The sequence below is a fragment of the Argentina silus genome (genome assembly GCF_951799395.1).
Source record: "Argentina silus genome assembly, chromosome: 15".
In the NCBI taxonomy this organism is placed as follows: domain Eukaryota; kingdom Metazoa; phylum Chordata; class Actinopteri; order Argentiniformes; family Argentinidae; genus Argentina; species Argentina silus.
This window is the reverse complement of record NC_139669.1, coordinates 13,339,921-13,361,944: the sequence shown is the minus strand read 5'-3', so window position 1 is coordinate 13,361,944 and position 22,024 is coordinate 13,339,921. Positions and strand designations below refer to the sequence as shown.

Here is a 22,024-nt window from a genome sequence, read left to right as displayed (position 1 = left end):
GAAGCTACAAATACATTTCATATGAACAGAAACAAGATAGCAAACCCTAATAAAAGTGTATGTAACAAAATGAATGATGATCCGGAGAAGTGGAATGTTTAGCAGTGTGACGGCAATCATGGTGTGGTCAATATTGAACACAAGTAGAACATGCTGATGAATGCTTTATTTAGATTCGCTAGCAGATTACTTGGTGAGGAAAGTAAAAGCACATATTTGTGAGCAGACGGGATGAACTGCGTACAAAATGTTTGAACATTGAATAGATTGTATCGGTATGTGGGCTGTATAAATGTAGTGCATGTTGCAAATGACAAGAGTGGGTAGTCCCAGGATCACACTGCATTGGGTTCAAAATCAGTGGGTCGTATCTTCATGACAACAGACTGGAGGGAGTACCACCAGCCACGCCAGGTGTACCACACCAATCCATCATCCGTCACTGAACTGTAGGCACCCTTGTAGTAGAACCCATTCAGATTGGCAGAGTGACACCTAGTGGAGAAAAAAAAAACAACAGCATGAATTAACATTGACTCAGAATGATAACGTGTTGCCATTGTGCTTTATTCTTTGGATGATTATGTACGTAGTCTCTCTGACCATGAGTTGGAAGACCGAAAGAGTAACGTTCCAGTTCACCACCGTTTTCCTTGAAGCGTGAACTTTTTTCCACATAGACTCTTATACCAAGTCAATACTAACAAATTTGTGTTGGGGAGTGCACAAGTGCACACTACAGGGAGCAGGGAGGAGAGTTGGGACACAGCTACTGGATCCTAAACCTATACCTGTTGAACCACCAGCCGGCCTTGTCCTCCTGCGCACAGTTGCCGCTGTAGCGGTCGTTGTCTTTATCGTGAGTGCTGAACTTCATGCCATGGTGACTGGCCCACCACTGGACCTCGGGGTGGTAGGTCCCTGACAGTGAGTCTCCTGCAGTCCCAGAGTACTCCCCGAACTCCAGCATGTAGAGGTCCTGGGGATGACCACGATGTGTCACTTAGCAGTTTGTGCTGTGTGTACTGTATACTGTGCTTCCTGTGTACCTCCAGAAATGTCCTGGGGTCAACCATGATGTGTCACTTAGCAGTTTGTGCTGTGTGTACTGTATACTGTGCTTCCTGTGTACCTCCAGAAATGTCCTGGGTTCAATCATGATGTATCACTGTACTGTAGTGAAGGCTGGCGAAGGTAGAAATCGGAGGACGGGCTCATTGTATGCAATGAGGAATGGTATCAAACACACGTGTTTGATACTATTTCTCCTTCCATTCCTGGCATTAATATGAGCCTGTCCTCTGATTTCTACCTCCACCAGCCTGTACTGGTCTTTACTCAATCAATACTGTATTTACTACTGTGAGAGTATAACACAGGAAAAGTTAACGATTTATTTTACAGCCCTGTTTCAGCTGGTGTTTACCCAGTATTTACTAATAAACTATGAGGTAACTACAGTATGTGGTAACAAGGGGTACTTTCTGGTACGCTAATGAATTCAGCACAGTTGGTTACTATTATTCCACTGTGATGTGGATGTGTGATGAACTAGAAGCCTAACTGAAACTGATATACTGTACATGCTGAAATGTCCCAAAAAAGACAATGTTATCAGTCACCATTCTAGAGACTCTTATTTAATAGAGTTATAGTCAAACAGAAGAACCGAAAGATACAGCACCTTTTCATCTGCAACTTTGAAGTCTTTATACTCTGCAAAGCGCTGTGTTTTCTCAAAGTCCTCTAAGTTGATCCGGAGGTTGTATTCACCTGGAGCAAGTCGAGGATGGAGGCAGACATTAATCACAACTACATCACATACTTCACTGTCACTGATTCACTGTCAATGTAGACTGTTTTTTTTCACATTGTGATGTTAGGTAATGTATAGTTAGGTTATGTATATTTAAATCTCTGAAGTTAGATAATGTATATTTCACCTTGTGAAGTTTGGTAATGTATATTTCACCTTGTGAAGTTAGATAATGTATATTTCACCTTGTGAAGTTTAGTAATGTATATTTCACCTTGTGAAGTTTGATCATGTATATTTCACCTTGTGAAGTTAGGTAATGCAGGTTGTCATTCCCCAACCAGAACTCTCCACCGGCTGACTTCAGGTCTCCAAACCCCTGCTTATAATCGCTCCAGGGCCTCCATACACATCACATTATTATGGAGATTTATTAACTGTTTATTTATGCAAGAATCATATACAGTACAAAACATACATTATATTCTCCAATTGATACTGAATACATTATGCATTCATGCAGTCTGAGTTACTGCATATACGTGCAGTCTAGATAGGGTTTGGCCCATGTAAAAGAATGTCACTGTGATATCTCGTGGTTCATACATTTATTGTTGTTACTGCATGTGAATCATCTGAATCACGTCTGTATTCTGCGTAAACAAAGAGCTTCTACCACATGAGGTATGATGTGTTTTACCTGTCGAAGGACTCGCTGCCGTCTGAGCGTCTTTGGATGACCGTCCATCCGCCCCCTTCACTCATGTCACAGTACACTCTGACCTGGGCGGGGCTCGTCAGGGGGCGGATCATGTAGAACCCACTCGCTTTGTGTCCATCGTTGAAAATCTGCCCACAGTCTGAGCGAGAGAGTATGGCTGACTTTATTTCTGTTCATTTTGTAAGACAAATATTCACTCCCATAACACATGTATTGTTCTAAAACTGTGACAAGACTGTTACTTTTGAATTACTTTGGTGCCCCCCTCAGGAATACAGCTCCTAATTAGGATTGACCTAATTGTGCTAAATACATAATTACACTTCAGGGTTTGGGTTGGTATTGACCTCTATACACAGTGTGATCTCCCAGCTGGTAGAATTTGTCTATGGGAAGCTCTGTCTGCTTGCTGCGCAGCGCCTGGATCTGCTGCTGTTGCTTCATCACCCGGGCCTCCAGAGTCTTCAACTGACTCTGCAGACGCACTGTCTCCTGCTGGCACTCATCTGAAGTCTACACACACACACACACACACACAGAGACACACACACACACACACACACACACACACACACACACACACACACACACACACACACACACACATGTGTACATACAAACACATGCATTCATGCACACACACACACACACTCAGATAAAGTATACACACCTTTCATAGTATTTTGTCGATCCAAATCGCTCTGTACTAGCTTGACCGACAGCTTAGTTAGCTTGTTTTTTACGTCAATAGCATAGAGTGGTTCAGACTGACCAAGTCGGTGCTGATTTCCATCAAAGTAGAAGAAAAATATCTAAAGACTAGTGATGAATACTTACCGAGAGAGACATGTCCATCATGATGATCAGGCCTATGAAGACCATCCTGAAGGAACCCATCATGCTCTATCTGTAAGGGTTGTAACAGTCAAACAATCCAATGTCTTTGTCTTATAGAGGAGAGCACACCTCAACAGCTCTTACTAGCTGTCTCTTTGTTGCCGATCCAAGAGGAATGTGGTGGGACTATCTTTCCCATCGGAGGAGTAGCCTACGTCCTCGAACTCTGTTATTTTAAAACACAATCCTCAGGCCTGAGTCAGACAGACATGTAGCACTAACATGATTCTGACTGATACAGACCAGAGACCTACTTTGGCATACTGTGTGGCTGTTCTCCTCAAATAGCCTAATAACTTGGACATAGCCTGATAACTTGGCATGATAGACAACTTATTTAAGATATTATAGTGTTTGTATATACTGTATTGTATTTTTGTTTATAATAATACTGATATATTTGTGCTTTTATGTGAAGTAGAATTTGGCTCTCCATGCTCAGGGGGAGAGCTTGAAAGGGAATACCTGATTTGCTACAGACATAAAAGAATAATGGAGAAAATATGTGTGAAGCTGCAGCTGGGCCGACTGAGGCCTCATATTCACGGACTGTGTTCCAATTCTCTACCCTTCACCCAGACGTGTGCACTTAATCACCTCCCCCTCTGCATTTAAAAGCAGAGTGGTACAGGAGAAGGATTCCACTATATTCCTGACACCAGTCCATCCCTACCTCCATCAGGGGGAATGTGTGCACACGTGTAGAGAAAGGTGACAAGGGTGGAGAATTGGACCATAGCCACTCTCTTACTGCCAATAGGAAATGCACACTTTTCAGAAAATGGCAGAACTAAAAGCTATAAGAGGGCAGAATCTTGGGTGCATCTCAATAGATTAAAGTGTCTTCCTCTCCTTGATATCCTTCATTCACCTGTTCTGGGAGGTCTTAAGATTTAAAAAAACAAGCATCCAACAGGAGGTACTTTAATCAGTCCATAGTTTGTAGATTAGTGCAGATGGAGGAAGATGTGAAGACGTGGAGACTATTGAGACGCACCCTTTGTCCTCAATAGTCAGTCCCTATATCCTTTTAGAAGGTGTATAGTGACATCAAGCAGTAGTTTACCCTTATGACCCTTGTGATATTATACCCTTATGATCTGTAGACTTAAATAGACTGATGTGTGTGTGCGTGTTTGTTTAGTTGACTTGATAATATGTTGTTTCAAAGATAGAGGACAAATCAAATAAATGATAGAAACAGTATTGTTTTAGACAGTGTTTATTGCCGTGCTTGTTGATTTACACTCACTGGAATGTTTAAATGTGTGCTTGGTGGGTCAGTCCAAACACAGATACTCCAAATCTCTGTTATCGAAACAACAATTTAAATAGCAAAACAACAATAACTCAGTAATACAATACATTACACTAGAAAGTCTTATGTTCTCACTAACATAGCCTATTGGTCTATTTACAAAATGCGTATTTATACATTTATATATATATATATATATAAGATATAAAACAAGAAGAATGCACATTTTTTTAAGGAAAATGTGTATTGAGCATTCTGTTTGGTGAAAAAATGGATTGGTCATTATAACAATGTATATCAATAGCTTACAAAATAAACACACCTTCTTGAAGGTTCCTCATTCAAAAAATATAGGATATAATCATGTAATGTTTTCAATCTCTTGTTGCCACTGCAGAAAATGTAAATGTCTCGATTGGATTTAATATCAATTGAATAAGGGAATAATGAGACATTGCTGAAATAATGTGTTTTTTTTCTCATTCTTGAAGAGGCTATTGTACAATTAAAAGTGTTGAGGAACACCAGTCTAATAATATGAAATAGGGCAAATAATAATATCATAGCTGTTTACAATATTGACACCAAGTGCAGTAGTTATATGTCAATTAACAAGTTGAGTTTATGTATCGCTATAAATCCTACAAATCATGGATATTTGGGAATGGCACCAAATACATGTCAAATTACTGTAAATGACTTATCTACCAAGTCATCTGGGATGTGTTTTTTTCCCTTTTGTTTACACTATCCTCCTCTCTTTCAATGTATTTGAATTTACAAAATGGATACATATTTGGGTGCTTGGTTTTATAGTATCTAAGAACCTGATGAAAGGTATTTGACTACATAAGCCCTCCATCACTTTCCCTACACACACATAATACAGTATGCTATGTTTGACACTTCTGGAGAGTACACGTAAGATACAACAGAAGAACTCCCAGTTGGTACAATAACAAGAATCCTACGACCCCTTTATGCTACAACACACAGACATACTGTACTATAGTCACAGTACAGACTCCTGATTCAAGGGCTAACATCTCCTATATCCAAAATCATGATGGGCCAGACTTGATCATTCAAGAACCTTTTCTCGTACTCTACCTTAGTATCCCCAGAATCCTTTTACACAGGTAAACAGCCTTGAATGTTGGCATCGGAGAAATACAATCATTATTACAGTTGATATGACTTTAAGTGAGTAACAGAAATGATTAGCCTGATGGCCAACTAAAACGGCACCAGCAAACTAGGAATCTCTTATGTGCTTGATAAATCTCACTCCAAGACCAAGTACTGATTGTTTGGAGATCATGTCTTGGACTTCACAAAAAACAGTCTTAGTGATGGGGCTTTTTTGTTCATGTGTTCCACCCTTGAGCACATAATCCGTGGTTTTAAGATTCGTACACCCTGTAGAGTGAGACAAGACAATCGTGTTAAAGTCACACTCAAACATAATTATGCACTATGTACATTCTTGTAATAGTCAGGGGTGAGTTTTCTGAAAGCTTCATAGCACTAAGATCATGTTTGCCTCCATAACCCAATGAGCTTAAAGGTGTATTTATGTAGTTGACAGAATGCAATTTGATGTGCTGAAAATGAGTGATGAGGGTGATGAATTTTTTAGAATTTTATACTTTACATGTACAATAGGTGCAAAATGCTCCATTACGATGATGTATGATTCTAAGCCCTCAGGAAACTCATTGCTCTGCATAGATCTGTCCTCACAATTACAGTACTGCACATTGCCAGGAGGTGGCAGCCTTGTATTTATACTGTACCAGAAGCATTCACATGAAATGCATTAGAACCACAGCATGAAACACGGTCGGCCCTCTTATTCAGCTCTTGGAGTGGGTGGACTCTCACCTATGCTTATCCTTCCAGATCCTGAACCACTTGACCAGGTTTTTGGTGCTCTGCAGTTTGGGGTGCAGACAGTACTCCTGCCCTTTGAAGCGGGACACATTCTCCATGGTGACACTGACAAAACAAAAGGAAAGAGAAAGTTTGTAATTAGGCCGTTAGAACTTTAAGCATCATCTGTACAGTTAGTTACATGTTACATCCTCAATTACCTAAAGTGACCAAAACAAACCTAAATAACGTGGTTGTGACACCGTAATAACTGAAATATATATTTATATCACACTCAAAGATTCTCTAGAAAATCGGCACAAGCTAAAATAACAGGCAGTGAAACAGTTCACCCATAGAGAAATATGTATAAAACATGTTTTCTGTCTTCCGCATTATTATCTTTCTTTCAAGTCAACAGACCCAGAGAGGACCTCTAATGACAAGCTTTCAAAACCAGCAGTAGGTAACCGCCATGATCTTTCAGGCTGTGTGAATGTGAACCCATTGACATTCAGAGCAGCAGCAGAGGCTGTGTGGCATTTTGGGTCCAGCCATGACGTGTGTTGTTGTGTGTTTGCCTACTGCTTCTCCGCAGGGAAGAATTCAATCTCTTATTAGTGCTTTTGCCTTTTCAATATTCTCCTATTGCAGCCAACGCAGGCCTCTAGTTAATCTGGTTAAGTCCTAACTGTTGGTTGGAGTTGGAGACACTGTGACACTCTCTGTTGAGGTGGCCCCTCGAGAATGTTAAATTCAGAGACGTAAGCCAATGGCAGTGACAAAGGAGAGAGGGGGCACTCTTTCCGGAGCCCGCAGAGTCTCATTTTTCACTGGGGTCAGTGGCCAGTGGCCACCATCTTATGTAAATAGGCCTTTTAACTGTTTGGTGTTTTACTGGCTGGATATCAAGCTCATCAAGCGTTGGCCACAGGACATCAGATTCCTGAAACTCTGGGAGTAGAGAACTCCAAACAACATTGTTGGACACTGAACCCCTACTGTGTGTATACCATATCGGCCTTAATGTGCTGAAGTAATCAATAGCAGGGGGGCAGAATAACAATTGATTTATTGTGTGGGTTTTGAATTCCCATTCATAAGATCACATCTCTGTGCACTACCTTGAGTAGCCAGCAGGTGGTGGAAGAGTATTGTCCTCTTTAATAAAAGTAGGGACCACTTCCACCAAAAATGACTCAGATGTGAACTAAGCATCTGTTCGAGACAATGGGGTCTTTTATGTAATAGTATAGGCTAATTGGAGTCCATTTGGAACCCTAAAAAAGAGGGGCTCTTATCTGAAGAGGGAAAGCCCAAAGGGTGCCAAGACCCCTCAAACCAACAACAATAGCAGTCTGTGCTATGGCCCAGTTGAGCAAGCAATGCTTTAAAGGCAATGGATCTAATAGAGAGAATAATGTGTCACCCGATTTTGACACATAGATTTGATTTACTGTCAAAGCTAAAATGTCCTTTTAAGAATATCTGGTTCTTGGGACTCCATTGCAATCGGTGAAAATCTTAGTTGGCCTAGCTGCAATTCTATGAATTATAATGTCCACTGTTTTATTGATCGAAAAAAAGTTATTGTACTTTGTACTATGGCAAACAAACATGGAAGAAACAAATAGCAAAAACTGAGATGTGTATACAATTATTGCATAAACGATAAAAAAGCATCTGTGTTAGAGAGAAGGAAGAGAGACTCACAATATCATCTTCTCTTGGCAGAATGGGTGTTTTGGCTTGATCTCCAGTTTTTGCACATCCTTATACCGGATCTTTGGCCCTTTTCTTGTGCATCTGCACTTGTAGGCTGCAGAGAAAATAAACCTTTGTTATGATGATAAAGGCAATCAGATGAGTTCTAGCAATCTGTCACATCTTTATAAAGTTATGATGAATGTGATATGAGCTCCCCTGCTGCATATTTATAATACTGAAGCTGTAGCGTAACTTAAAGACGATATTCATTCTCTCAAACAATGTTGTCTTCATGTGAAGTGCCAGTAACACTGTATACACGTGGATTGACATTCCTGTTGGACCATTTCGCGCAGAGTTGAGCAGCCGTACGCTGTGATGCTGAAATGTGTGACCTACTACATCTTAAAAGGCTCTCAACTCAAATTCCACACCGTTGAGCATTAAATGTCTAATAAACACCAGACTACAATTTTAAAATGCAAAATGTCGATAAACATTAGGATACAACATGCGGGCGAATGCTGTTTGCTGTTGAAGAGGTTTAACCGCCCATAAACAAAGAATCAACAACTAAACTAAATCACATTTGTGTTCAGCTATTCAAGCACAGATGAACAACTCAAAACAAACCAAGTAGGTTGAATGACACATTAAAAATACAGTTATAAACCATAATAGCAAACAATGCACACATTTAGACATGCCACTGGCAACGGTAAAACGTTGCAGGTGGTAAGCATCCCTGTATAATGTTCTTCCAGCGCACTGTCCTCCTATATATAAGCTGTGTTCATATATGATTATTACATCGGATAAATAGAAACAGATAATTTACCTTCTGCGTTGAGAGAAAATAAGACAATAACTAACAAAAGAAACGCTGCTGTACAACGATGCATTTCGTCTTCTGTTGAGGACCTCAAATTCCTCCCAACTGGTCTTTGAAGTAGAATTCACTCAAACAAATATCCTCTTGTGGGAATTTTAGGAGGAGGGATATTTTTCTACTCCTCTCGAAGACTCTCGAGTGTTCACGAACTGGGTATGTCCAGAATGTTCAAATAAAACGTCATTGGCACTTCACGGTACCCGCGCTGCTTGCCATATCGAAATGTTGTTGAGCACCGGCTTTTAAAAACGAGCCCTCTCCCATCTCATTAATATGCAGAACAAGCCAGCGAATCAAGCACTTCTACAAGAGAAGTGGACTACATAAGAAGTAGGGAAAGAGATGGAAAAACACACAAAAGAAGGAGTAGTCTATGTTTGGTGGAAAGTTTGATTGTATTTGATTGAAATCATTATGTTGATTGTACTTTGGGACTGGCATGTAGACTTTATGTACAACATCTTGGAGCCATAAAATGTCGCAGTTAATCACTACATTTGTTCACTCTTGAGAACCATTGAAAAACTCAGACACTCATCTTGAATTAATTAGATGAGCCTACAGTATGAAACTGATGAATTATCCCAATTTGCCACTCCATTGTCCCAATTTCTTAATTCTTTTTTATAGTCAAACAGATGCTAGTGTATGATGCATTTCTCAAATCTTACACCATCCACTTCATTCTTGTCGGCTGTGTTCAAATTCCTCACAGTGTGTACTCTCTATCATCACTCCTGTGGGACTCACTAACATTTTTCCCCCATTCAGTCCATAGCATACAGTAGAACAAAAGAGTGCTCTCGAATTGTGTTGGCAGATTGTGTGCATGGCTATTCTGAGCATCTGTGGATTAACAATGTTTATTGAACGACTTAGAAACAAGTTCATCCATTGTGTCCTTAATACCACCATGGAGAGTTCTGCCTTGTAAAAGATAGCCCTGAGAAGAACATTCACCCGTCCTGCAATACTGCAGGTTCAAAAGGTCACTGATCAGACTATTCAATTTCCCTGGTTTGAATCTTCAGCCCAGTCCACTCATCCTAGCTGTCATCACTCAAACCAGTGGCCATGAAATGTCTGTCTGTCTGCAGCTTCTCAGAAGCTGCATGGACAATGAAAAGTGAATAAATCAAACGTGAAGCTACCCTTGTGTCATTTTTGGGATGCAATGTAACCTTTGGCCTATTTGACTTGATGCAAGCAACCTTTACGTCATTCTTCGGGTGGTATGTAACATTTGGCCTATTTCACGATGTGCTGATCACAATGATGAAAACTGTGAAGCCGCATGCAATACCAGGCCTAGCCAATCAGTAAATGTTGACCTGGGTTCATACTACATTTCCAAAGAAGGTACCGTAACCTCCATCCACTTAGGATTAAACAGATAATCAGTCATAGGTTGCTAGGTTGTAGTTCAAACACTGGAAAAGTTAGCTCATAGGAATCCAAAAAGACTTTCCTTGGTATTATTACTCAAGTACAATAATAGAGACGTTTCTAGTACCTATGATGTACTGAACATTCAACAGAGCACCTGTTGAATATTAAAGTTCAGTCAATCAACAGATCAAGACAGTATTCAATAATAAAAAAAATAGCACAGTCCATTGTGCTTACATTTACACAAGCACAAATGTTAACAGAATTATAAACTTCTCTATCCCTTAGTAGCTCACCTGTATTGTGTCTGTGTGCTTTTAATGCACTTGGCAATGGCATATCCAAGATCTAATTCACTGACAAAAGTAAAGTTTATAACTAAGTCAAACATTCTGCTCGTTTCTCGTTCTGGTTGCAGTGTTTTGACTGATGGAGATCCATGCCAGAGATGGTTCAACGACAGCACCTGCGTCTGCCAACACACAACCATCCCATTAAACTCAAACAGGTCAGCTAAGCAATGTTTTTTTTAACAGTTGGTGCAGCAGGACCGCTAAATAAGGTAAAGGTAGTAAGGTAAATCCACATATGGTATTGTCGTGGTCTCGCTGGCTTGGGGTTTGGGAGGCCTGTGGAAAGGTAGGGGACTGGAGATGGGACGTTTCAAACATTCGTCATCCTGGTGATGGCGATAATTCATTAGTCCACAAGTCTATACAATACCACATTGATTCTATTGATCACTGACACATTTGGCAAGTCACTGGGAAACCTTGTAGGAAGTCCTTGTAGGCTACAACTGTGTCACCTTTTGGGTCTGTGACCAACACATTCTGGGGGAACACAATCAACTCAGTTTTCTTCTTGAGGAACAATCCCTTGATCATATCTGTTGCTGGCAATGAAGCGTCACTGAAATGTCTCCCGTTGGACCAGTCTAAGGTGGTAACATACGTTGTACATCTGAAAACATCAGTGAGGGGTGATACGCTAGCTCTCACCCTATAGACATCCCATAATGGCTGTAGATATGAATTTATATGGCACAAAAGTGTAAGTCCTCAGAGATATGACTTAAATCAGCAATGGACCTTGCTATGCTGTTGACATTGGCAGGCAAATTAATCTATTGACACCCCTCTTAATTGCCCGGGGCCTGAGGGGCCATAGATCATCTTGTCAGGTGATTGGGGGAGCCAGGTCCTTGACTCTGCGTGATAGCCTTATTCTTCATGTGGGGTGGGACGTTGCCCCTGGAGTTCAACAGGACACAGGCAGGCTGCTCCCAGTGTGCAGCTGATAAGAAGGACATGGTTCAGCCTGACAGCAAAGGGCATTCACATCAGACGCAGGAAAGAGGGAATGAACCCTTGTGTTTAAACTACAGCCCAGTGCTGTCTACAATAGAAAAATATGTTGCTGTGTACTTTGGTGTAATCAATATATACATCACAATTTCAGATATATATCTCATATGAAATAGATGCATAGATAAATAAATAAATGAGTGAATACATTTAGATAGTTTTATTTATTAGTTCTAGTTTAAAGTGTCATGCAACTAATGCACATTCTCATCAAACGAATGCAAGCCATACAAAATGATTTGGGATGCTTGAGTGGAGTGAACCAGTGAATCAGTCTGAGAAACCCAACAGAGTAAAGTCAGAGAATTCTTCCATTGCGTGTCCATACAGAGTTAAATAGCAGGCAGGTGTTTGGAGTTAATTGCTAGTAATGATGGTGCTCAGGTGATGGAGGTGAGTCATATGGCCAGAGGCCCGTGGTTATGGGTGTCAGATTCCCCCCTGTTCACCATGTGAGTCACCCTATGTGACAAGCCCTATTCATTCATACTTCCAGTGTAGAATTCTCAAGGGTAAGGTGTCCACTACTCAAATGACGGAGGTATGGATTCCTATAGCAATCAACTGTAAGTATAAGTACAGTATCAACAAGATTGTACACATGGCTTTTAGTCCTCAAACACACAAAATGACTTAATAACCTAGAAAGTTATTTAATTTAATTTTGTTTGAATATGTGTGGCGTATAGAATAACTGTGTGAGTCTGGTTATGGAACGGTGGGGAAACAGATCATGATGTTCTTTCTTTTTAATTTGTAGTGTCCCAGAAATAGTTTTCTTATAAACTCTTAGAACTCTCTCATAAACTGTTTATCTGAGAGGGTACCATTTAAAATCATTTCTAACCAAATGTCCCCACATGTCTTTTGACACATAAACAGAAGGACCATTAGCACATACCAGAAACCCGCAAAGTGGATCTGTTACATTCTACACCAGAAGAGACACTACACATATCCTGCCTTATGCCTGAGCAGATTTGTCTAAATAATTCCCATCAAACTAATATCTGTGTTTTTTTGTTGAGTGGGTTAATATGTGATGAGGACACTCAGCCCAGATGATGTTATATAAGTATAGCTTTAGCTGCTCCTGATGACAGCAGCCCATTTTTAGCCAAGGATTTGTACTATTTTTGAGGTATTCTACAAAGCAGGTTTGTTTTTGATGTTATGTAAGTTACCTTTACACAGGCCACTACAAAAAATGAAGTGCAATAACTGCCGTTTGACTGGACAGAGATTTGTGCACAATAAATACTTTTTTCTGTTGACATATTAATAAATAATACATGTTATTTTAAAATGAATATTCATCTACTACATATAATACATTTTTACAAGGAGACAGACACTGATGATTAGCCAGAATCAGATTGGCTAGGGGCTAGAAGGTAAGCTTTCATCAGGCTCTCAATTTGCTTATTGGTATGATTAAAGGTATTTTAGGCTGCATATTCCTGTGATGTGCCTCCACTTCAAGCCTACTCATCAGGCTGTCAACAATCTCAGATGTATGATAACAGTTTCAGTAGGAAGACAATTTCTGTGGTATGTGTGTGGGAGAACACACTGAACATATTTCTCAGGTATTTTCATTTGCACCCTGGAATGAGCAAACATGTTGACTCTGGGTTCAATGAGGTTCCCTGTTGTTTGATGGAGGTCTTCAACCATTAAATCTGAATGTCACTCTAAACATAAAGACATGTGTGGCATTTTGGTCTACTTACAGTCGCCACTGCCACAATGGCCAAATGAATGATCAAAAGAAAAAGGGAATGAAAGGGGCAGCGTTAGTTTAGAGGGTTTGACAAACGTTGGGTTAGAGAAATGGTTATCCCTGATTTTATTTGTAATCAGAGCCTGACTTTTTTTGTTTAGTTTCGATTCAAAGTTTCTTCAATCCACTGTAGTAGCATGTTGTAGATTGCACCAGAAATCTGAGCATGTGACTTTAGATATTGTGGATTTATGTCCAGCAATATGATATTTACATATTAGCATACTTTTTTGGCAGAAATATTCCATGCCATTCTGTTATGGATTCCTAAACGAGGAACATTACAGAATTAAGCTTAATTGCCACCCTGCCACATAATCGTAACACAGTTAATGATTTAAACAGTTATATCAGGCGACACTGAATCTAAATCTCCCAAAACATGTTCAAATGATTAATTCAATAGAAAATCAGAGTTGAACTCTCTCTCAGTGGAGACATCTTGTCTGATTTTCCCTGAGCATGATAAATATGAGAGTGTTTGTGCGGAGAAAGGTTTTTATGGGAACTACGTGGGAGCGATGTAATCCAGCGGTACAATAAACCCATCAGCAGTGGAAACCTGCTGTCTAAACAAAGAGCTCCGAACTCGTAAAATAAGATGAAGGGGAAATCGTAGGAGCGGAGAACAAACCAACAAACTACTGTCCAATGGGAGGACTGAATGCAGCATGCCCACAAGGGAGAGGAGGGAGAATGCTTCATCTGGAGCGGAGCCCACAATAATCCACATTGCATGTGTCATGAGATTAGCGTGGCACGTAGGAAAATAAAGCCCTGCAGGTTTCATCTGTCACTTACGGCTGTCCAGAACATCATCCCACCACTGTGTAAATAAACAGCGTTTCGAGAGAACCTGATTAGCCCCGTGAGGCCTAACGAATGTCTCCCTCCATTATCTCCATTTGTGAGTGTTCTCAGTCTGCACTGGGAGTTTGGCACCGCTGGCCTTAATATCTATCATTTCACTCAATGAGACCCATGTGTCGTCTGTCTGTACTGGAGCAGAGTCTGTTTTGTGATTTAGAGTCCAGACATTATTAGATTATAATTTCACAGGGTGAATTACTTGTCCCTGGTGTTCATCAAATAATCAACAGGCCCAGGAGCAGCTGTGTCAATAAGTTGGATGTTTGAATAACAACCATAATCCTTCTCTGCTTTATTTATCTTCATGATATTTCTTAGAGGTATGAACTAAGTGATACAAGGCATGTTGTGATAATCATTCTGACAATATTTCACACATATTCATCAAATGTAACCTATTCATATTCTAAACACTCCAATGTTTTTCCATCAAGGTCAACAGCTAAACAGCTGAAACTCATATGTCATCTTAATCCAGTGCTGATGGCACCACAGGCTATCTGTCTTCAGAATCTTGTAGTGCAATTCCTCCACACTTAAGTTGTCAGACAGGTAAGGCTGCTCCAGGCTGCACTCCAGTCAGTAAACACAAATCCTTTAATTGTTTTGAAATATTTTTTCTGTTTTTGGGTGTAGAGGTCTTCTTCCCTTTTTTGTTGGAAGGTACAGTAATTGCAAATAAAGATGGTCTCAGCCCCAAAATTGATATAACATGTCATATTGGAAATATATTGAATATGAATCAATAGTGACAGGTAGTGATAGTTGTGTGTATGTATTGCACTGTTCACTTCACTAGAACTAAAGCCAGCACGAGACAGGTCCAAAATAACGTGACCAGTGTTGAATAGTTAACGTGACACAGAAAGGGATATCCCGGAGATGTCTCACTATGTGTGTACTTACTCTCGTAGGATATACATCTCAAGGGAATGTGTGTGCTATCCTAAGGAGATGCCCCTGGCTTTACATTCAACTTATTGCCATTGGATATTAATGAACGTTGTGTATTATTGAACTTTTTCCCCTTCTCCATCAGCTATAAGCTATATGAGGCTTGCATGCATCAGAGACCACGTGGCTTTTATGTTGTAACATCACTTGATTCTCCCTGGAAGGTTGAATGGCTCTTGATCTTTGACTGTATAAACTACAGCTGGGCATCTCATCACCAGCTTATTGTTTACGTTCACTACAAGCCTGGTTACAACCAGACTCAATTGTGCTAATTGTTCAACTTAGTTTTTTCGAAGTCGTTTGTTGGGGAAAATAGCATGTCATTAATCATAAGTGCCGACCTTATTTTAATAGTGCAACAGAATCTCCCTTTAAAAAGTCCAAACATATGAATCAATCATTAATATGTTTTCTGTGGTAGTACTGCAAGTAAATTATTATAGTGTTGTGGACCTAAGTCACAAAAAACATTGTAAGCAGCCAAATCCCTAAAAATTGTTTTAAAGAAGTCACTCAAAAAACAGAAGTTGCTCTGAGGCATTATACATGTCACAGCCTACACCTGTTGCTGACCAAGAGCGAGGATTGAATTTAAATACCCGTAGGAATATTGTTTTAAAACAAACAAATACCACTCGGAGAGCAGATTTTTGCTCAGGCATAAAAAGCAGCCACCTTCCTCATTGATTTAAGCTCAACCTTGGCTCTGAGTTTTACTGGCGATGGGCGACTGACCCAGCGTCCAAGCAACTGCTATTGACCTGCTGCGGAAACTATTTGTGAATGAGACACAAGGTCTAAGACAAGCTAGGACTCAGTGGGTAGGGTATTTTTTCAGCGGCCATAATGGCTGCTTTGTGCCCACATTATCTGCAGGCTAGGGGAACTCTACTTGGAATGGCAGGCACGGGGGAAAGCAGATGCCCATTGGCGTAATTGCACCAACATCAGCAAGTGGCAGTCTCGGACAGAGCCACAACTGTTGCATAAGCCAGGAACAGGCTGGTTTTGGTTTTTCCCATTTTGGACCAGGCACCTCTGCCTTGACTCAGATCACATGTTGTTCAGTCATCAATCAGATGTGAGAGATCATTCATTGAATGAGTCATAATTGAGACGCTTTCTTTTCAATGAGGATACACAAGATGAGGATAATAGCAATGTCATTTGGGTCCCATTGTTGCTTTGATTCTTAGTTATGAGTCAGGCAGTATGAATCAATCCTGGAGTCAGTGCTCGCCCCCTTCCATGTAACAACCAGTTTGTTTTAGGTTGGAAATGAAACACAGCAAAATCGAACAAAGACTCCCTTTCTTCCTATTTCAGTGAACAAGTCGATGACGTACTTGAGATCCGACTGTCCCACTCAATATATGCATACTTGTACGTACATTACACAATTCTTGAGCATATCTGATGCAAGGGACATTTAAATATCTTCGTCACTCACTTCGCCACATGACAATAAGGGATTTACAGGAAAAACTACAACAAACATGACCACAGGCACACACAGTAGGATTATGACTAATACTGGAGGGGGCGGGGGGGGGGGATTTGCATCTACAAGTAATCTTTCAGATCTTAGAGATTCTTGAGAATAGATAGTTTAGTATTCACAGATGCTACGTCAATAATTACCTTTCCTTATTGTCATCCTCTTAACAATGGGCTCCGGATTAATTTCCGCTCGGGATTAGAGAAATGTGCTGAGGTTTTGTGGCTTCTTTGGATCAGGGAAAACATGAGAGCACTGAATCAAAGGCACATGGATCTGAAATGTCAACCTGCAAGGGATGCTGCGAAGATGATAATGAAGTTTAGTTCACAACATAAAACGTAATAACTGCTTTCTTTGGGACTAATTGGGAAATTTCCTGCATAGTCACTGTGGAGAGACTTGGCCCAGAGAGCGTGCATCACAGTTCCACTAGAACCCTGAAGCACATACCTTTGACTATAACATACGGTACCATTTAGAGATTAACATAAGTGTTTTCATCAAATTAAGTTTGGCCTTTGGAAGTCTAGGATCTCAAGGATTTGAAATGGTGCAGCCCATACACACAATGTATACATTAGTAGAATTACTGTGTTTCACACAGCATTACACAATTGAGGAAGGGTACAAAGACACCATTGACAGACACCCATTTGTTTTTGTCAGTGACAATGTTTCACCACTGCGGATATGGTGAATGGAATGAATTTAGAGGTAGGTTTCTGCATTGTTCTCCTCATCGTTCTTCAAAGGTCACACGCATTTGTGAATGTCGGGTGCGGCTTTCAAAAATGTCCTTCTCTATCACTCTGAGTACATAAGGAGGGGACATGATGACATAAAAAGCCCCACCTGGACTAAACAATGTTTAGTTTGACCTTATTATGGTATGCCTGTCGGTTGTCATAGTGACACTATATTTGACAGTCGAGGTCAATAAGGCAGTTAAACAGAGGCCAGTAGCGCTTAGGGCAGAACAGCCATCACCACAGGCCAAACAAGGAGCTGTGCCACTGCTTTACTTTATATAGATCTTATTAGTACTGTGGACAGGGCTATTTCCACTGCTTTTTTTTTTCTTTTTTTTTACAGACAGGTGGGGGAGTCAAGGATGAAAGGAACAAGAGTCACTTAACCTCGTCGTTGTTGTGGAAAAATGTCCTATTGTGTTGTCTGACTGGAATTGCTCAACAGGAAAGCTACACTGAGTCGGAGCACTCATTTTTGACGCGGCAGATCATATGCTTTGTTACCACTGCTTCCATAAAGCAGAAAAAGAGAACATGCACTATTAGTTAGTCTTGTGTTTACTGCATTGTTGGTCAACTAAATTGTCTCCACAGCTCTTGGATGAAACAAACCAACTCTATAAACCCGGGGCTATAGATGAGACCGGGAGCCTGAAGGGCTGAAGTGAAGGCTGCGTGGGATGGTATTTTGCTCTTTTGTTTGTCGAATTTTCCGAATGAAAAACACATCTGAAAAGTTACAGCACGGCACAGCAGTTAGTTCACCTGGAAAGCCCCCTACAAAAAGGACAATTTCCAACCATGTGGCTTTCTGCCCAAATACCAGTCTTTACCAGGGGAAAGTTCTGAATGTGCCTGTGTGTGTGTGTGTGTGTGTGTGTGTGTGTGTGTGTGTGTGTGTGTGTGTGTGTGTGTGTGTGTGTGTGTGTGTGTGTGTGTGTGCACGAACACTGTCAGAATGGTTCAGTCCAAGCTGGTCTCACCCAGCGTGTGGCTAATGACTGTCTCTGGGCCACACCACAGAGGAGGTCTGACAGGGGACTGGGCGGGGGGGGGGGCAGGGTTACAGAGTGGCCCATCTCTATCTCTCCCTCTCCCTCTCAGGCATGGAAGCTTATCTCACATGTACTGTATGCTAATCAGCCTCTTGCCTGTCCCTGTCCCCTTCCCTGTCCCTGTCCCCTAACCCATCTACCTCTCTGGGGGCCCTAGCTGTTTAACCAACACATCCGCTTTGAACCCATCAAAAGGCAAGCAGCTCCTCTCTCGCCCTTTTATCTGATGCTATGCTAGTCCCATGAGAAACAGAGTCTCAACTCACATGATGTTCTCATAAGTCATGCAGAATATGCCCCATGGACTTAGACACCACTGTAGCATTTACAGGGAGTTTGGTCTTTTGTTTTAAGATTCTTGCCATTGTTTTGGTTGTTTGACTGTTTTTGACTGTGGGCTGTTTGTTCACAGCTGCCATTGCATATGATCCAATTCCTGGACTGTGTTCTGTAGGCCACAACACATGTTGTGGAACATCCAGATAGAAATATATCATGTAGAACAGACATCCCTCTCCTGACATGTAGAGTAAGGACTGATGTCAGCTCTATTCGTGACATTTCTATCCACAACGTTCAAGTTTGTTCCACTGAGTGTAAGCCTGGAGCTGTGGTAAACATCATCAGCGGTTTGTTTTTGAAACACGGATCTAACTGGCCAGTGGCGTGGTCCATCCACAGCAGCCCTCCTTGTCAAGGACAGAGTAGTGTAGTTGCTTTAGTGATGACTTTGAAGTGTTTGATGCCCCCTATGAAGTGTCAAATGACCTGGCTTCAGAAACGGAGCTCTTGAAACAATAGCAAACACTATCTGTTATGTCAAAGGGAATTGAGCAGGTCCAATTGTAGAATACTGAGAATATTGCCCTGTCAGATTTGTTTGATTAAGCAGAAATGAATGAACCTGGATGTCTTTTACCTTTATTGCTAATAGGGAGGTCAATGAAGAACAAATCTCTCAGTTGCCCCTTTCTGTCAAGATCAAGATACACAGTTGTGCATTGTTTTTTTATGGTAATGAATACCATTATATGGTAATTCATAAGCCAATGTGTAAATGCTAGTGCAACTATGACCGCATAATAACAGTTGGGTTTAAAGTATCAATGGATATTACCGAAAGTTGCTAGTTCTGAGGAATTTCGCTGCGGTTGTTTACCTGAAGCTCACATTCCACCCTACAAAACAGATGCTAAGCACAGATAACGAAGCTGCTGTTAGATCAGTGTTACAAAAAGTGTGAAATGGGACTGGTTGCAACCTGCACATGTACAACAGTCATTCTTAAGGAAAGTCAAGGAGAAGTTATTGGATTCAGAGAAGATGTTGTGCAACATGTCGTGCCATTGAACCATTAGTCATTGCTCTGATTAAAGCAGTGCTCTTAGGTCTAATGTAACACTTTAGGGAAAACTTATTAGGCACTAATAAGTGGTTTATATAACTCTTTGCTTTCTACCCAGCTGCTAAATACACCCACACACACACTCACCAAGTGATTGGAATAAATGGCTTGTAATACCAAATAATGGCCCAATTATTGACTTATGAAACAATTATGAGCTACAAATTAAAGCTTAGTAACAACCTCCACTCACCATCACACTGCAATATAGGGATACTGCAGTGTGATGGTGAACTGAGTGGAGGTTGTTGCTGTGAGCAGGTATTCAGGAGATGCATACACCGTACTCACCAGTAGTGTGAGGATACAGTATGTACCCCAGGGCAATGCTTTTGCCTCAACTCTTCAATTAAGTTAAAGGTGTGTCTGCTTTGTTATTCAGCAGCCTGAATAGGCTTGAACTAAGGCCCAGAGTTTCTCTTTTCCCCAAAAATCAGTACTTTTCGGCTTAACAACATATTTTTTGCGATCGACATTTGTCATTGATTTCAACAGCCTAACATTACAGTTAGTAGCTTTTAGTCTCGCTAATCATATTCATCAGTGGGTGGTGTTACCACTGTGAGGAGTGAGTGAGAAGGTCACAGTGACTCTCTGCCCCCTGGCCTGGCTCCTATTGGACCTCATTAGTCCACATATCAGGACTCCCTTAGGTAACACTGACATTTACCAAAGAACACTGAACGCCATCGGAACAAGGGCTGCTTGCTAATAGTCTAGCATGGCTTCCTGTCCTTGTCTCCTCTCCTTCGTCTGCCCTGGTCTCACTAGACATGAAAAGTGAATGCAGAATAGCTGTTGTTTTCTGGGACTAAGCTTTCACCTCCCAAGTTCTCCCCATCAATGTGGAGAAAGGAAATGATATGAGGAGAGGACGCCATTTAAGACTATTGAGATAGACCCCAGCATACTCCCCCCTCCCCCTGGCTCCCACGTTGACGGGAACAGTGGCTCCAAGCTGGAGGGGTTCTTAAGGGCACTGGTGTACATCAAAACTAATGCATTCCAGTTTCGCATGAGAAAGACCAATGGTTGTTCTCAACAATCCGCCGCAGTGATTGAGCTGTGCTTACTAATGGGGGCGCAGGAACACGATATGCACATGCCTGTGTGATTAAAAGAACAACATGTAAGAAGGTATCTAATATCAGCGGGTAAAGACAAAAACAGGCCAGCTTTTTAAACGGCAATATTACAATGAGAGTATAAGATTGGATTTACTATGTACTAGAAGACAAAGGAAATAGTGAAATAAAAGTGACATTGGTATGATGTTGATAGATGGATTTACTTGATTGAATTTGCAATACTGGTGCTACTTATCAGATTCCACAACCCACTTTTCGGACAATAAAGCGGAATGTTTTCAAATAATATAGGGTTCCCATTTGTGCCGGTTATGAACACGTGAATGTGTACACTGACAAATGTATAGAGCTACGCACGCACACACACACGCACGCACAGCACACACACACACACACACACACACACACACATACACGCATACACATACATACAGAGAGATAGAGATGGGCCGCTCTGTCACCCTGCCCCACTTTCTCCTCCTCTGCCAGACCCCTGTATGTCGTGGCCCAGAGACAATTAGCAACATGCTGAGGGAGACCACTCAAACTGAACCATTCTGACATCCTAACACACACACACACACACACACACAGGACAGGGTGTGCAGGATGCCTGGCGCTCTAATCAGGTTAACAGCAGTTCTTCACACCTCCTGGATGCATGCCTCATGAATATGGAACCAGGGGTTGGGTGACGAGGGTGCCCTCGGGGGCTGGCATGGACCCTTGGCACTCCCATGACAAACCAGGGCACCCT

The 22,024-nt window shown here is 41.2% G+C and overlaps 2 protein-coding genes across 2 annotated transcripts; both read right to left on the bottom strand.

The window, feature by feature from the left end:
* Positions 1 to 151: 151 nt before the first annotated feature.
* fgl1 (fibrinogen-like 1) lies at positions 152 to 3,472 on the bottom strand. The gene is made up of 7 exons (XM_083686303.1): positions 3,315 to 3,472; positions 2,825 to 2,990; positions 2,457 to 2,616; positions 2,060 to 2,157; positions 1,685 to 1,773; positions 792 to 979; positions 152 to 495 (listed from the first exon to the last, which is right to left on the bottom strand). The coding sequence occupies exons 1-7, from the start codon at positions 3,375 to 3,377 to the stop codon at positions 336 to 338; spliced, it is 924 nt and encodes a 307-aa protein (XP_083542429.1). The 5' UTR covers positions 3,378 to 3,472; the 3' UTR covers positions 152 to 335.
* A 1,116-nt stretch (positions 3,473 to 4,588) lies between these two features.
* On the bottom strand, positions 4,589 to 9,304 carry cxcl14 (chemokine (C-X-C motif) ligand 14). The gene is made up of 4 exons (XM_083686304.1): positions 9,050 to 9,304; positions 8,218 to 8,323; positions 6,517 to 6,630; positions 4,589 to 6,051 (listed from the first exon to the last, which is right to left on the bottom strand). The coding sequence occupies exons 1-4, from the start codon at positions 9,111 to 9,113 to the stop codon at positions 6,036 to 6,038; spliced, it is 300 nt and encodes a 99-aa protein (XP_083542430.1). The 5' UTR covers positions 9,114 to 9,304; the 3' UTR covers positions 4,589 to 6,035.
* Between the last annotated feature and the right edge of the window lie 12,720 nt (positions 9,305 to 22,024).